The sequence below is a fragment of the Chenopodium album genome, chromosome 26 (assembly GCF_948465745.1).
Source record: "Chenopodium album chromosome 26, dcCheAlbu1.1, whole genome shotgun sequence".
Lineage (NCBI taxonomy): Eukaryota > Viridiplantae > Streptophyta > Magnoliopsida > Caryophyllales > Amaranthaceae > Chenopodium > Chenopodium album.
In genome coordinates, this window is record NC_137859.1 from 35539616 (window position 1) to 35555432 (window position 15817).

A 15817-nucleotide genomic window follows, 5' to 3' on the forward strand; every position below is an offset into this window, starting at 1 on the left:
GATGATGTATTGACACAATTCCAAAAATATGAAAAAATGCTTTTTTATATGTAGATTTTTTATTTTTATTATTACAAAAAAAATTTAATTTTTTTTTAATTTAAATGCAATATGAAATTTGAACTTATATATTAAATCTTTAATTAAAATATTTTCATTATTTTTTCACGATTTTGAACTCACTCTTTGGAATTCCTGGATACGCCACTGTCATGCATGCATGATGGATATAATTAGTCGTTCTAGTTCTCTTTAGAATTTCTTTTTGTGTACGGCCAAATCTCATAAAAAAAGGTTGAGAACTTATTGTTGAAGTTTTTAGGGATTTATAAAATTTTATATAGAACTCATCTACCTCATCGTCATACATATGACTCTCTAAACATCCAAATAGAAGGATTGTGATAATTAAATATTTAAAAAGAGACATTTATCGGGCTAAAATTTCTTAAGCTTAATCTATGTAGGAGATTCGATCAACATCAAATGTATAGCAACTAACATTTTTTGAGTAGAAATACTTTATAATGGAGATGGACATTGTTTAGGTTTGCCTAATGTCACATGGTAACTACTTTACTCTAGTCACACACCGTGTGCCCCTTGCTTTAGTTCATTGTAAGACGAGTCATACTTTCTTTGCCCAACATAGCACAACCCATTGTGCGCATCAAATGCACTTGCTAGCACGTCCCCTTAGTGCTAAGAAAAACCTCTTGCTTAGTTAGACTAAGGCTGTAAGGCAAGTGCCTCAGTCCGTCCAAATTTACAAATATTTGTCGTAGGCAATTAAGAACACAAGCTAACTTCTTTGCTAGTATGCCCAAACACTAACTTGGCACCCTCGTGCCTTCGTTTCCTCACACACTCTAAGTGGATGAAGGAAGAGATTGAGTTTCAAGATGATAAAAGGGTTTAAAAAAGCTTACTTTGTTGAACTCTCAACTTGAAATGTACGAATTAAATGAGCCTAGGAGTCTATTTATAGTGCTGCATCCTACTTACAAAACTTTTCTAGATACTTTCCTAACCTCCTCAAATGGAGGGTTCTAAACTACTACTCGATCACTAGACTACTGTTCCCACCTCCACAGAAACATATACAAAGAGCTAGCTTTTGACATATTTCCTTCCAAGAATTAAATGTACAAGACTATGAGCATTATTACAACACTTATGTACATACATAGAAGAACATAAATACATTCTACTATGTACAAGACTTCCCTTGAATATTCTAGAGCCCTCCTCTCCAGAATACTCCACAAAAGAACCTCAAACAGTTATGTGGAACCTTCTAGAATGAAGCTTCCCGCGTTTTTCAAACTCCTCATTGCCAAAACTCGTATTTCAGGATCTCATCTTGGGAAATCGACATCACCACAGTCTTCGTTTGCCCAAAATATGGTGGACCCCCAAATTTGGGCCCATTTGGACTTTATTTTGGTCCCCAAATATCCCATTATTAATTTTATTATTATCTTATTGTCAAGTGGTTGTTCACTAGAATAATAAGGTTATAACAAAACAAAACTCGATCTATAGGGAGAAGCTTGCTGCCAAACACTAAAGGCAAGCCCCCTAGCCACGCTTAATGACTCAGTTGACGCCCATCTTTGGTGTAGGAGATGACTCGTGACACTTGGCTAGCTAGGCAAACTTGACCTAGACTGATTTAAACTGGTCCACCAAGTTAGCTGATAGGTTCGTTTTCTTACTTTTCACGTTTATTTATATATTTATTAGCGTATATTAACCAGTTTAAGTCAAATCGACTAATCTTTTAACTCAGTAATTTTTAACCCACTTCAACCGGCCCATCTTGGGCCAACCTACATGGAGACACTTGTAGATAATTTACAATATACAGTTCGAAGTACGAGTACTTATTTAATATGATTATTCTATATATGAATATATGTAGTCTAGTCTAGTCTAAAATATGTAGTTGCACTTGAACAGTAATATAAGATATATGTGGTCTACCACCCCATGATATGCAGCAGCAGCAGACAAACAACAAAAGAGACTGAATTTATATATAAGGCTCTCTTACCTTCCCACTTTCTCAGGGCAACCCAAATAGACAGAGATCGATTTATCATTTTATTTGTTTGATCATCACTTCCAAACACATACTATACAACTAGCTACTCACTTCTCACTAGAGAAAGACAAACAAATCGATCGATCGTTCGATTGATCTAGATAGAGATATAATCATGTCATCTAAAGATAAAAAGAGGGCTGCTTTGCAAGAGAAATACCAGCTCCTCCGTTCAGTTACCAACTCCAACGCCGTATGTGTATTATGTTCATTGTTATTCTTTTTTGCTATCATTTGATCTTTAATTTTTTCGATCTATATTGTTTTGTTTCGGGTTATTGTATGCAGGTGAACTCGGCTTCTATATTAGTAGATGCATCAAAACACATTCAAGAGTTGAAGGAAAAGATTGAAAGGCTTAATCAAGACATTAGTGGTTGTGGTAGTAGTAGCACTAGTCCATTTCCTAAGGTATACTCTTCTTCTTCATCTTTTTTTTAAATTTTTTTTTTTAAGGGATTCCTAATTATGGTTTACTTGAATTTGTGTAAATTAGTAATATTACAAGTTTAAATTTATATTTACTAAACATTTTAGCTATATTAATTATTTTGATTCAAGTAGTACGTAAAACATTAATTTATAAATTAAACAACAAATTATTAAAACACAAACTACCCTTTATTGACATTTGTTTTATTTATTTTTTTCATCAAGTCTTTTGAGCTAATCATTTTGTGGGATGCGCCAAAAATTTTGGAATTGAAATTGAAGCTTTGAAGATAGCTCAAAGTTCTTAATAAAGCCAAAAATAATGTATAGATATTTGTATGTAAAGATTTTTGTCTAATTATTGTTGCTGTATTTTCTATGTTGTGGGCTGATTTCTTAGCCATAATTTCTTGACATTTTACTTGAACATGTAATTAGACCTATCAATAAATAAAAGGTTTACTCTTTGTACTGCGTTGTTAGAATAAATAAATTAATAAAAATAAAAAAAAAATAAAACATCGATCTTGGCATGACTTCATTTGCATAATCTTTTGATCTCCATTTTTTTTTTGTCTAATTGGTAGATCTTCTTTATTATTACTATTTTCTTACATTTGTATAATAGATCCTTTGATATTTTGAGTATAGAAGTTCAATAGTTCTTTTTTTTTCTTGGCAATTTAGAGCATGTCATATTTTTCCAAAAGGTGTACTAACATATTTAATACATAATTAAATCAAAATACATTTCAAATCTCAAGTAAAAATTTTGTGACGATTGTTAAATACAAATGTGAGTACATTGTTCAAATCGAAAATGAAGAGGGAAAATAAGAGATCTACACAATAGGACTTCGAGCTTTATTTGACCACACCAAATGATCGCTAAAACATGAAAATTGATCGGTATTTATCTACAAATGTTATTTTTACATGTGTATCCATTTGACCTAGTTTTCAAACAACTAAAGGTGATGTAGATTGAGTATATAGAGGCCATTATAAGTGTTATATGACCATTATAATTAGTACCTATTTCATGAATTAAGAAGCTAATCAAATAGTACTACTTTCATTATAATAACAATCATTGACCATAGTACTTTCTATACTTTCATTTTTGTTTTCTTAAACTATTTTCATTGATCGTATTATGTGTAAGAAATTATAATAATATGATTTCAAAAAAAAAAAAAAAAGAAATTTTAATAATATGTTATGTTGATCAATCTTCACTAGCAACTTAGTAATTATAAAGTACAAATGTTGATAATCATGATAGAAATATTTACATGTGTTTTCTCGACTTTCAGGTAAGTGTACAAACCCTAGAAAAAGGGTTTTTAGTGAATGTGTTCTCAGAAAGAAGTTGCCCTGGCTTGTTGGTCTCAATACTTGAAGCCTTCGAAGAGCTTGGACTCGAAGTTCTGGATGCTAAAGCTTCATGTACAGATCGCTTTGAGCTCGAAGCTGTTGGTGAGGAGGTATGTATTTCTATTAATTAACAATATTATTCTAAAATTTTTGCATTTTCTTTACATTATATTTTCTCAGAATTTAGAGTTTTTTTTTTTTTTTTTTTTTTTTTTTTTTTTTTGACACCCAAATTTTAGAGTATAACATGTACTACATTGGACTTATACTTCCTTGACTAGGGCATCCTAAATATTATTTTAACAGTTTAAGCTCTCGCAATTGAGAATTGGTTATGTTTCCAAAAAATAAAAAAAAAAATTGAGAATTGGTTATATGGCAAGATTTTAAGGGAACAAACTTAACGGATTGGAGTAGTGAGTAAGATCATATGTCTTCATTATATATATATATATATATATATATATATATATATATATATATATATATATATAGGGAAGGCTCTTGTGAGAATTTTTCTTATGTGAGAACACTCTTTATGTTCTAAATTTTTACTTGTATGTTCTAAATTTTAAATATGATGTTCTAAACTTTTCCTTAGGTGTTCTAAATTAAATCAAATGTTCTAATTTAGTACTCACATGTTCTAAACCATAAATTAGTTGAGTTTGATGTCATAAATTTTAAATAACTTGTTCCAAAATTTTAACTTATATGTTCTAAATTTTAAAACGTGTGTTCTAAGATTTTTAATTATATGTTCCAGATTTTAAAGCGTATGTTCTATTTTTTTACACGTATGTTCTAAATTCTTTACTCACACTTTCTATATTCTATATCAGTTTGTTCTAAATTTTTATTCACATGTTCATAATCTTAAGTCAGGTGTTCTAAATTTTACGCATATGTTTAAAATTTCATAAGCAAATTTTTTAAATTTTTAATCACTTGTTCTAATTCTAAAATCAGATGTTCTAAACTTATTACTCACACAAATGTTCTAATTTATTACTCATATGTTCAGAATTTTAATTTGAGTCACATGTTCTAAATTCTAAATCGCATGTTCTAAATTTTTACTCACATGTTCTAAAATTTTACTCACATGTTCTAAATTTTAAATCAGTTCTCATATAAGTATGAATTCTCACATATGGACCTATTCTCACCGGATCCCTCCCCTATATATATATATTATATATATATATACATATATATATATTAAATAAAAATAAATTTTGATCAGTAAAACATGGAAATTATACAATAGGCATATACTTCGTTGTAGTAATAATAAGTTAATCAATACTAATGTAATAAGTTTTAAACTTTGGTTTGGATGTCGGATAAAGCTAATTAAATTAGGAAAGCATAATAGCATTTAGTTACTTTGATTGAATTAATAAATCTATTGTGTATTGATACAAAATAAAATTGCTACATGATAGAGAGAAAATATTGATGGAGGTAGGAAGTACAGATGAGACCATTCATTAATTATATGCTTTAAAGTGATGGAGGATAGAGCAGTTGACTAGCTAGCTCTTTAATATAATGTTCACACAAATTTTAATTACAGTATGCCTAATTTAAGATTTGGTGTATGGTTAATTCGATCAAATATGTATACAATCTAATAGAGATAATTAAGATTCATTAAACGTCCAAGGAAAAAAATATTTTCTAAAACTTTATCAACTTTCATACGGATTAGGTCTTTGATGTTCATATTTTTTAAACTTGTGCAAAACATCCATTAAATTAACATATTTTACGAACATAATTAAGGTTTAATAGTACAGATTTCATCAAAATAAAATTAATAGTACATACACAAAGTATATTACTCACCTACGTGGCTACGTAAGTAACCTAGTTGCTGACATATTTGTATATCTTGTTAACCCAACTACCCAAGCATATGTATCATTACATTGAGGATATTGCATATTTGCATGCATTCAACGTAACACTATAAGTGTGAATATTAATTTTTATATAGAAAATGCAAACTTTTATTTATTTTGTTGAAACAATCACCTAATTAAATAACTACAATTCTAACATAAAATTAACTAGCACTATTATGTAACAAGTATTTATTTTGAATCTTTACATGTTCTTAGTGATGTTGCCTTCATTTTTGTTTTCATTATTTGAACACAGTTATATTGTATGTATATGCATTGCAGAATGAAGGAGTAGATAGCTTGGATGCTCAAGTAGTAAGGCAAGCAGTGTTACAAGCTATCAGAAATTGGAGTGAGAGTACGTAGACAACAACGTACGTAGAGTAATGCGTATATACGTAATTACTCTACATGTCAAAAATTGTTGTTTTTTGGCATAGCTATAGGATCATTTGATTATTTTGTGTAATGACAAGTTTCGTTGCGATGCCTTAGCTCTCACTTCTTCGTGATGAAAGTTATGCAGATCTATCGTACGTAAATTAGGCCTAGTTATTGAACGGGTTGGAGAGTTTCATGAATCCCTTGTTGTTCCTCCCGCGGTTAGCTTGAAATTAAGCTAAGTGTACCATTACATTATGATGTTTTAGTAATAATACTAGTTGGTACTTGCTAATTAAGTGAATGCATGCCATCAGTGACTTACTGACTTTATTAACTCTATGAATTGCTCTTAAGCCTCTCATTTGTTCAATTCATTACTTACGTAGTATATGTTTAGGAAGTTTCGTTTCCTACACCTAATAGGTGTTATGTTGCTATTGTATAACTATTGATGATCAACAATAATGAGAAACTATCTATGCCAGTAAACCTTTGCGCTAATAATTACAATTATTATTATAATATCAATATAAATAGACATGTTTAGGCCGAATAAATCAAGTGATGCATATTTTGTTTTTTGATAGGAAAAAATAATGTCATCTATAACAATAAAGTTAAGATTTGTAAACCACAAATTTAGAGAAATTAACATAATTTTTACAATGGGAACCGTCCCACACACAATGCCCGTATTGTTCGGGCCGAACAGTCTGCTCTGATACCACTTGTTAAGGCCTCCGCACACGTTCATACACCCACTAGTATGATATTGTCTGCTTTGGGCCGGCCAAGCACGCACAGATTTATTTTTGGGCACCAAAAAGCCTTGTACTAGTGTAGTGAATATCTTATTAATAAGGAGCTCTCCTCCTCCTTATTTCTTCCATGTGGGACTTGGGATGTATATTCTTAATAAACAGTGATTTTCGATGTCTTAATTAATATAAGACCAGAGGAAATATATTATTTTCAAAAGTTGTAATTTCTTTCTTCTTCTTCTTCTTCAAAAAAAAAAAAAAAAAAAAAAAAAAAAAAAAAAAATAAAAATTGTAACATATGCAAACAAACCCAAGTTGGATAAAAGGTTATAGAGCCCAACTTAAAAGCCAAACATGATTACATGAACATGGGTCATTTTTAACGGGCCATAATATCCAGCGTATTATGTATTTTAGATTTTGGATTAGATTGAAATTTGAAAAGTATTGCCCAATTTCAGAAGATTATGTTGGAACTATAATAACCCAGTCCAAGATTTTGCTGACGCAGTGAGATTAAGAATTGGGTCAGTGATTCAGGTTCAAATACGTTATGGTCTTATGGACGAGTTGGTTCATCTTTATTTTGGATAGCGTTAGCTCAGAATTTTCAATTGGTTCAAATTAGCTCGGTTTGAGTCACTTCAAATTTGGGAGAAAATGGTTAAATTTTTTTTGCAAAAACAAAAAAAAAAAAAAAAAAAAAAGGTTAAATTATAGTTTTAAGTTCTATTGAATTTTGGTACGGGCTGTATTTAGTTCGGGATACTCTTGGTATGGCTTGCGAGCTACTCCGTAATATTGGATTGGAGCGAATACGTTTGTATCGTTATATTTTGAGCTCAATTTAAATTTAGTTTGGTTGAACATATGAAGTTCGGATGAACTTTTGACCAAACTACTATGGGTCCAGATCAGGTTCAGATTGTATAATCCTCGAATATTGGTCAAGTTCAGATAAGACAATTCTCATTGATGGGTCTAGTCTAGAGCAGTTGACCTTTGAGTTCAAGTCAAGTTCGGATAAGACAAACCTCATGTTTAGACCAAATTTTATTAGGTCAGATCAATTACATTTTTTATCGGTTTAACTAAGTTATGGTTATTATCAGCCGGGTATAGGCTCAGTTCAGTTCAGATGTATATAAGATCCAAATTAGTGCCTAAAGTTATAGCTTTCTTTCTCCAATCAGCCACACGCTAATAATGTAACATCAAAGTTTAATCTTTGGCATAATCCGGGCAAGTTATGGAACAAAATAACGCGTACGTAGATTAAGGAGATAATTAAGAAAGGTCCAATGATTAAGATCAAGATTATTAAGGTGGCAATACACATGCGTAAGTACCCCCACAAAGTGACTAAGATTACATGTTTCAGTAGATAAAGCTATCTCCTATACACTAATTAAGTAATTATATTATCATCTTTTATTATACTACCTCCGTTTCTTTTTAGTTGACACGTTTTGACTTTAGCACTATTCATCCACCTCTCTTTAACCGTATTTTGTGCTATATACGTAATGAAAAATATAGTCATATGAGATCTTGTTAGATTCCTCACGTTATATACTTTCAAAGTATTAACTTTTCATAATTTTTGCTTATCGATAATTAAAAATATTAATTATTGAATAAGTATATTGGCAAACATGACTAAAGAAACGTGTCAACTAAAAAGAAACGGAGGAAGTATATTGTAGGGATACTTCATTAATTAATTGTCTCAACTAACTACCCTTTCTTTCGGTCTTTCTTTTCTTAGAAAGTGAACTTAGTCTCTAGTTAAAGTCATTGACTTTATTTCTTTCTGCATGCTCAATTATTTATAGTAATCTGACGCGGTTAAGCTTTCATGAATCCATTTTCCTAAGTATGTAACATTATTCGTTTTAGCGATTACCTGTTTTTATGATTTATCTCGATATTTTTTTTTTGCGTGTTTAAAGAGCCATAAACCGCTCGAGCTATTCCTCACTCTCATGATTTATCTCGATACTTAATACTCCAAATAAATGACCCATATTCAATGTTATACTCGTATGTCAATTGTCACCATCCTTTAGCAAAGTTGTTTTGTATGGAGACAGTACAAATACAGCTAAGTTACAACGAGTAGGATTCTTTGGCCACATTCTTTTTCTCACAAATTGATACGTGTAGCTAACTAACTTTTTAATCAAATGCTAGCTATAGGTCTATTAATTAAACGCGATAATAATGTAATTTAATATCACTAATTAATTAGAGCATGTAAAAGCTTTCATTATGCCCCCTAAAATCTATGAGTCGCTTAAATAATTGATTTGGGGATAATAAGTATTAGTCTAGGTTATTTTAAATATAATCCTTCCGTTAGTCCATTTTTTATTTGTTGTTTTTTCATGGTCTTTATTTCGCATTATTTATCATTAATATCTCTTATTATGTTAATATAGATTTTCCAATTTCCATTTGAAGGAGCCCCATTTTATCGTCGTGATAGCAAAAATCGTTTATCTAGTGGCATTATCATAAACAAATCTATAAAACATTCAGTTAGCATGACATTTTTGTAAATAAAGCAACATTTATGAGACTCGCATTTAATAAAAGTTGTTTACTTATTTACAAAAATGCTACTAAATAAATAATTTTTTATTTATCATGAAGCTAAACTTGAATATTTTCTCATTTCCATTTGCTTGATTTATATAATTACTTTGTAATATATTATCTCATCTCTGAATTTGATAGTAATAATTTGCAAAAATTGTACAATTGGTTTTGGCTCCATCATATCATTAAATAGAGATTTCACTCAAGCGCGATAAAAATAGGCACTCCCTCCATTTCAAACTAGGTATTTTATCTTACTTATTAATGTCAAAGCTCATCAACTCTTTAAATGTATCATAAATCACATAACGTCCTAGAATACATAATCGAACTTAATTTATCAAATTAATGATCAAATTGTGTATGGAGTTTATAATAAAACAAGTGGGGCAACTAATTTATATAGAAAATACCCATAAAATACATCAATTGTTTAGAATTAAAAATCATAGTTATATTTTAACAATATCATTTTATTAAAGAAGGGCTTGGGGAAATAAGTCAAATAACAACATGAATAATGATATAGAAATATAGACTACTCCCCTGAAATTATGGTTTCTTATTGTAATTGGGTAACCCTAATCTTATACATACGAAGTTTATCATTATTTTATACAATTATTTTGGTTAAATATCTTTATTGTAGATGTTGGAGCTTGTTTATTGGAGAAAAACCTTGAAAATTACTGGAGCTTGTTTATTGTAGAGTTATATAGTGGACCGACCACGCACATACGTAATTATGATTTTGATAACGACTTAAACGGTGGTTAACAATGAATTTTTTATTTTTTATCTGTTAAAAAAAAAAAAAAAAAATCCTCGAGCTCTTGCTTTTTTAACATTCTTCTTTAAATCATTGGTGTGCGTACGTGTATGAGTATTGGCAGGCGGCAGGGGAATAAAGAATCAATGGCTTTGATAGGAAGCAAAAATACAATATGTTTTGCAACTTTTATCTGTTGAAGATTAGGTAAAAAGAATTTGCATGTTGTTGAGTTCTTAAAATAAAATTTAATATTATTAATGGTTAATATACTCACTGGCCTGGTTAGATAAATAAATTTTCGTCACTAATATATACACTTGCAAAGGCACACAATTAGTTGGGCACTTGGGCTAAGTAGAATTGCAATTCTTCTTAAAAAAAAAAAAAAAGAGTAGAATTGCAATCCATCAATTTACCTTGTTAATACTCCGTCATGAAAAAGTTGAAGGAAACGTTTTTGACCGTGCATGAGCTCTCAATATCATATACGGGGATAAGAACTACATTTATCCATGTATATTATATTAAGTTCGGATTACATTTATTGACTTAGTGTTTGGTGCAATTCAAATTGTGTCAAATATTATTCCGTATATCTTTGAGACACGTCAAGCAATTACACCGTACTTTGCTTCATGTAGAGAGTTTACATCTATATGACCGTAGAATAAGTAATCCATAAACCTTAAATGCAAGTCACCATATAACAAATCTTTTAATATATACGACAAATATATACAAAGTATATGACCACAAAATACTCCCTACATATAAATTTCGGTCTAAATTGGGCTACAGTCAGTTCGTAACTCCTCTTCTATAAGACTATAACTATATACTACGTATTTTTTTTTTATGACATAAGACTATAACTATATAAGCTAATACAAAGTAACTCATTATTTAGCCAACCGAATAATTTCGTCGTTTGTTGACTGGAATTGTTCACATCTTAATTATATTGTCACCTAAATATAAATATTAAATAATAATAATAAATATTGTTAAAATAATAACAACATAAATATGTATATATATACACGCCTCAAACCAACCACTGTTATTACAATCACTTAAGATAGCAAGCATATTAAATTTCCTTAAGCCAGCTTCTTGCTTCGTATTACACACTTTACTTAAACATACTATCTCATACCATAATACAAATGGCTTCTACATCAAAAATTTCTAGTTTTAAGCTTCGGTGTTGCGTGTTTTTAGTACTAATTAGTGTAGCTACGGCTCAATTATCATCAAATTTCTATTCAAGCTCGTGCCCAAATGCGCTCTCCACAATCCAATCCGCGGTACAAGCTGCTGTGAAGAATGAGTCTCGTATGGTAGCATCCTTGCTTCGACTTCATTTCCATGATTGCTTTGTTAACGTAAGACTATATATTCAACACTTATTTCATTTATCAAATAGTTCGTTTTTTTAGTATACGTGCAATTTTTTCTTCTACTTAAGTTTATAACTGATCAATGATCATTTTTCATGCAATTTTAAATGCTTAATTTTCCTTTTGATATGATGATACGATCATATCATTATCATATAAATTCAATAATTCAAAGAATCATTATTATACAAGTTCAGTACTTCAAATAAGTATTAAGATTGATCATGACATATATGGTTTATTTAGATTGTATATACTTTAATTTATTTAAATTCAATATTTCAAAGAAGTTTTAAGATTGATTATGACATATATGTTTAAAGTATAGTTTGTACATGACACCTTGAAATGAATATTTGAAAAACTACGACTGAAGAATTAATTATTGTTAGCCAAGTAACCCCAAAATGTTCAAAGAATAATCAAGAATTTCACTTTTTTTGTTACTCCAATTCAGTCTATATTTACAAATTTTCAAATAATAGGTTTTTTATTTTTTTAACAGATAATTAATTTGCATTTAATACTTACGTAGTGATGGATGACAAATATAGTAATATCAAAATGTTGAACGAATAATTATCTTTTTAAGCGTTTATATACATGCATGTGTAGTAGGATATGTTCATTGGAAGAAAATTATACTTTCTCTTTTAATTGCCAGCCGTTTCTATTTTGAAACAAAATATTTACTTTTGTACATGTGGAGGTTCAATAGGGATGTGATGCTTCAATTTTACTCGATGATACTGCAAATTTCATTGGAGAAAAAACAGCCGGGCCAAATGCAAACTCGGTGAGAGGTTACGAAGTAATTGACACCATAAAATCACAAGTTGAGAGTGTATGTGCCGGTGTTGTATCTTGTGCAGATATATTAGCTATTGCTGCAAGAGACTCCGTGGTTGCGGTAAGACTTAAAAAAAAAAATATAAATGTATGTTAAAAAAGGAAAGTGACGTACTTGATCTAATTATATTACATACTTTTGTTCCATAATTTTAGCTTGGTGGACAAAGTTGGACAGTGCAATTAGGGAGAAGAGATTCGACAACAGCAAGTCAAAGTGCAGCAAATGCGAATGTTCCAGCCCCAACTTTGAATCTTTCCCAACTCATTACATTCTTCTCTAACAAAGGCTTTACCACCCAAGAATTAGTGGCTTTATCCGGTATTTATTCATTTTCTATCCACCCTTTTAGAAGTTTTTTTTGTTTTTTTGACACATTACATATATTCTTTGTTATTTATTGGGTACAATATATATTAGTCACATATTTTCGAATTGTTTTATAAACATTTTTGCATGAACCCATAATCTATACAACTACACATCCTGTTATAAAATATTTTAATAAAATGCTAAAGGTTTAAGGTATAGTTAGCAGACCGTCACACAATAATAATAGTATCTAAGCAAAAACTTAGGAATTAAGTACAGTTTTCGCGCGTTATAATACTTACACACGCATGCACTTTATGGTATTAATCTTATCAAACATGGCATGGGTGATGAGTGTATGTAATATTACTTCTTAATGTATAAACAAATATCATGTATAATTGATTTTTTTTTTTCCCATCATATTGTAGGTGCTCACACTCTAGGGCAAGCAAGATGCACTAGTTTCCGAACACGAATCTATAACGAGACTAACATAAACTCCACACTTGCAACATCTCTACAAGCAAATTGCCCTAGTAATGGAGGAGACAACAACCTATCACCTCTTGATACAACAAGCCCTACAACGTTCGACAATGCATACTTCACCCTCTTGTTGAGCCAACAAGGTCTTCTTCACTCCGACCAAGAATTGTTTAGTGGGAACGGTGGAACAACTGACTCTCAAGTCTCATCTTATAGTTCGAGTTCTTCGACATTCTTCACCGATTTTGCCAATGCAATGGTGAAGATGGGTAACATGAGTGTTCTTACGGGCACAAGTGGAGAAATTAGAACTAATTGTAGGAAGACTAACTGATTTTAAATTTAAGTTTACACTCCAAAACAAAAAAAAAAATGCTTAGAGTTTCAATGTTGTGCTTGTTATAATGTTATATATATAGTATTTTTTAAAGGAAATAGGAATTGTTGGGGTGATTTATGATATTTGTATGGATTACTGAATTGTGATATAATCTTAATGTAATTATTGTCAAGCTTCATTTTAGTAAAGATTGGTCAATTTTTGTGAAGAATTTTGCATGTTAACTCTTTGGTATTATAAATTGGTGGTCCAACTAGTTTAGCATGCAAGTATTCTAAACTATATCCAAAGGCCCATTTACAACACTATTTTATTGGGCTCAATATAAAGGCCTACTTGAATCATCTTGAAAATTGGACACTGCAAGTGCGAAACCAAGTGTATTTTGAAGGGCCAAATACTTTTTAGTAGCACTGTCAAAACGGTTTGACAGTTCGGTTTCGGTTCGGTATTTAATCGGGTCGGTTTGGAATCGGTTTAATTGTCTCACGGGTCGGTTTTGGTTCGGTTTAAATAGTTATCGGTTCGATTTGGTTTCGGTTTATTCTTAAGCGGTTTTAATTCGGTTCGGGTTGTAAACAGTCCGGGTAGTAAACGGTTCGGTGCAGACGGGTTGCGGTTTGTTAACGGTGCGGTGTAAACGGTTTTTATCCCGGTTCAAACAGTTTCGGGTTAGAAACAGTTCGGTTCTTTTTTGGTTCAGTTTATAACTGGTTCGGTTCTTTTTCGGTTCAGTTTTTAACTGGTTCGGTTCTGTTTCGGTTCAGTTTATAACTGGTTCGGTTCTTCGATGGTTTAACCACTTTAACGTCATTCATATCGGTTCCATTTCAAGTTTACTAAATTACGGTTCGGGTCGGTTTTCGGTTTCAAAAATTGTTTGGATTCGTGCAGTTAAATGGTTTTGGTTTGAAATTTGATAGTACTTGCTAACCTTTTGCGTTCACAAGTTTTATATAAAGTCGCGACTCATTTCATATTTAGGCATCATATTATAAACAAATTCTCATTGATTTTATAAATACATATTATGTTCTGTTTCAAGTTTAGTCATACTGATCTTACTAGTTATATTCCCGTCAAAAAAAAAAAGTTTGTAAACAGTTCGATTTAATTATATTCCCGTCAAAAAAAAAATCTATTTAATTATATAAAAAAGTTTGTAAACGGTTCGATTTAGAAGCGGTTTGGTTCATAAACGGTTCGGTTTATAACCAGTTCGGCTTACAATCAGTTCGGTTTTTAAATGGTTCGGTGCAAACGGGTAGCAGTTTGCTAACAGTTTGGTGTAAGCGGTTTTTTTCCAGTTTAAACGGTTTCGGGTTGGAATCGGTTTCGGGTTAGATACGATTCAGTTCTTTTTCGGTTCGGTTTTCTTTCAGTTCGGTTTATTTTTGGTTCGGTTTGTTAACGGGTTCGGTTCTTATACGGTTTAACGTTATTCGGGTCGATTCGGGTTCGGGTTTACTAAAATACGGTTCGGGTCGGTTTTCGGTTTCAAAAAAATCGGTTTTTAATCGGTTCGGTTCTCATTTGGGTCGGTCGGTTTCGGGCAGTTAAACGGTTTCAGTTTGAAATTTGACAGCACTACTTTTTAGTGTTCTCAAAAATTGAAAAAGTTTGTACTACTCTTTCTATTTTGTTTTAAATATAACACTTTAATTTTACACCAAGTAAAATTTATACATAAGGAAATAAAATTATAATCATGTGGGACTTTGTTAATTTTGTCTCGATTTATACTTTGTTAATTTTTTTTATATAAATTTTATGTATTTGTAATAAAAATTATTAATGAATTAAATAAAGCATGGCAATCAAGCATCTAATGACAAATGTTCCATTTTAAATAATGCAGAGGAAATACTTCACACTTTGTGTTAGAGTGAAAAATTCATTTCAATGTATACGGAGATACAATTTTAGCTCTTAATATGTGATTGCTTTTGAATATTACATGCATTCATTACTAGTTTTAGTGAAGATATTGATTGATCATGGAAAATTAATGGTGAAAAATGATGCTCAATGATGGATATAAATAATAAAATGCATGCATACTATGGGAATATTCAAAATTAC

General features: G+C 30.7%; 2 protein-coding genes across 2 annotated transcripts; both read left to right on the forward strand.

Moving 5' to 3' along the window:
• The first annotated feature begins 2089 nt into the window (after positions 1 to 2089).
• LOC145616316 (transcription factor bHLH61-like) lies at positions 2090 to 6460 on the forward strand. Its single transcript, XM_081671014.1, has 4 exons — positions 2090 to 2300; positions 2396 to 2518; positions 3856 to 4026; positions 6109 to 6460. The coding sequence occupies exons 1-4, from the start codon at positions 2223 to 2225 to the stop codon at positions 6190 to 6192; spliced, it is 456 nt and encodes a 151-aa protein (XP_081527140.1). The 5' UTR covers positions 2090 to 2222; the 3' UTR covers positions 6193 to 6460.
• A 4973-nt stretch (positions 6461 to 11433) lies between these two features.
• Positions 11434 to 13882, forward strand: LOC145616315 (cationic peroxidase 1-like). Its single transcript, XM_081671013.1, has 4 exons — positions 11434 to 11729; positions 12463 to 12654; positions 12750 to 12915; positions 13338 to 13882. Exons 1-4 carry the CDS (start codon positions 11511 to 11513, stop codon positions 13727 to 13729), a joined length of 969 nt encoding a protein of 322 aa, XP_081527139.1. The 5' UTR covers positions 11434 to 11510; the 3' UTR covers positions 13730 to 13882.
• The last annotated feature ends 1935 nt before the right edge of the window (positions 13883 to 15817 follow it).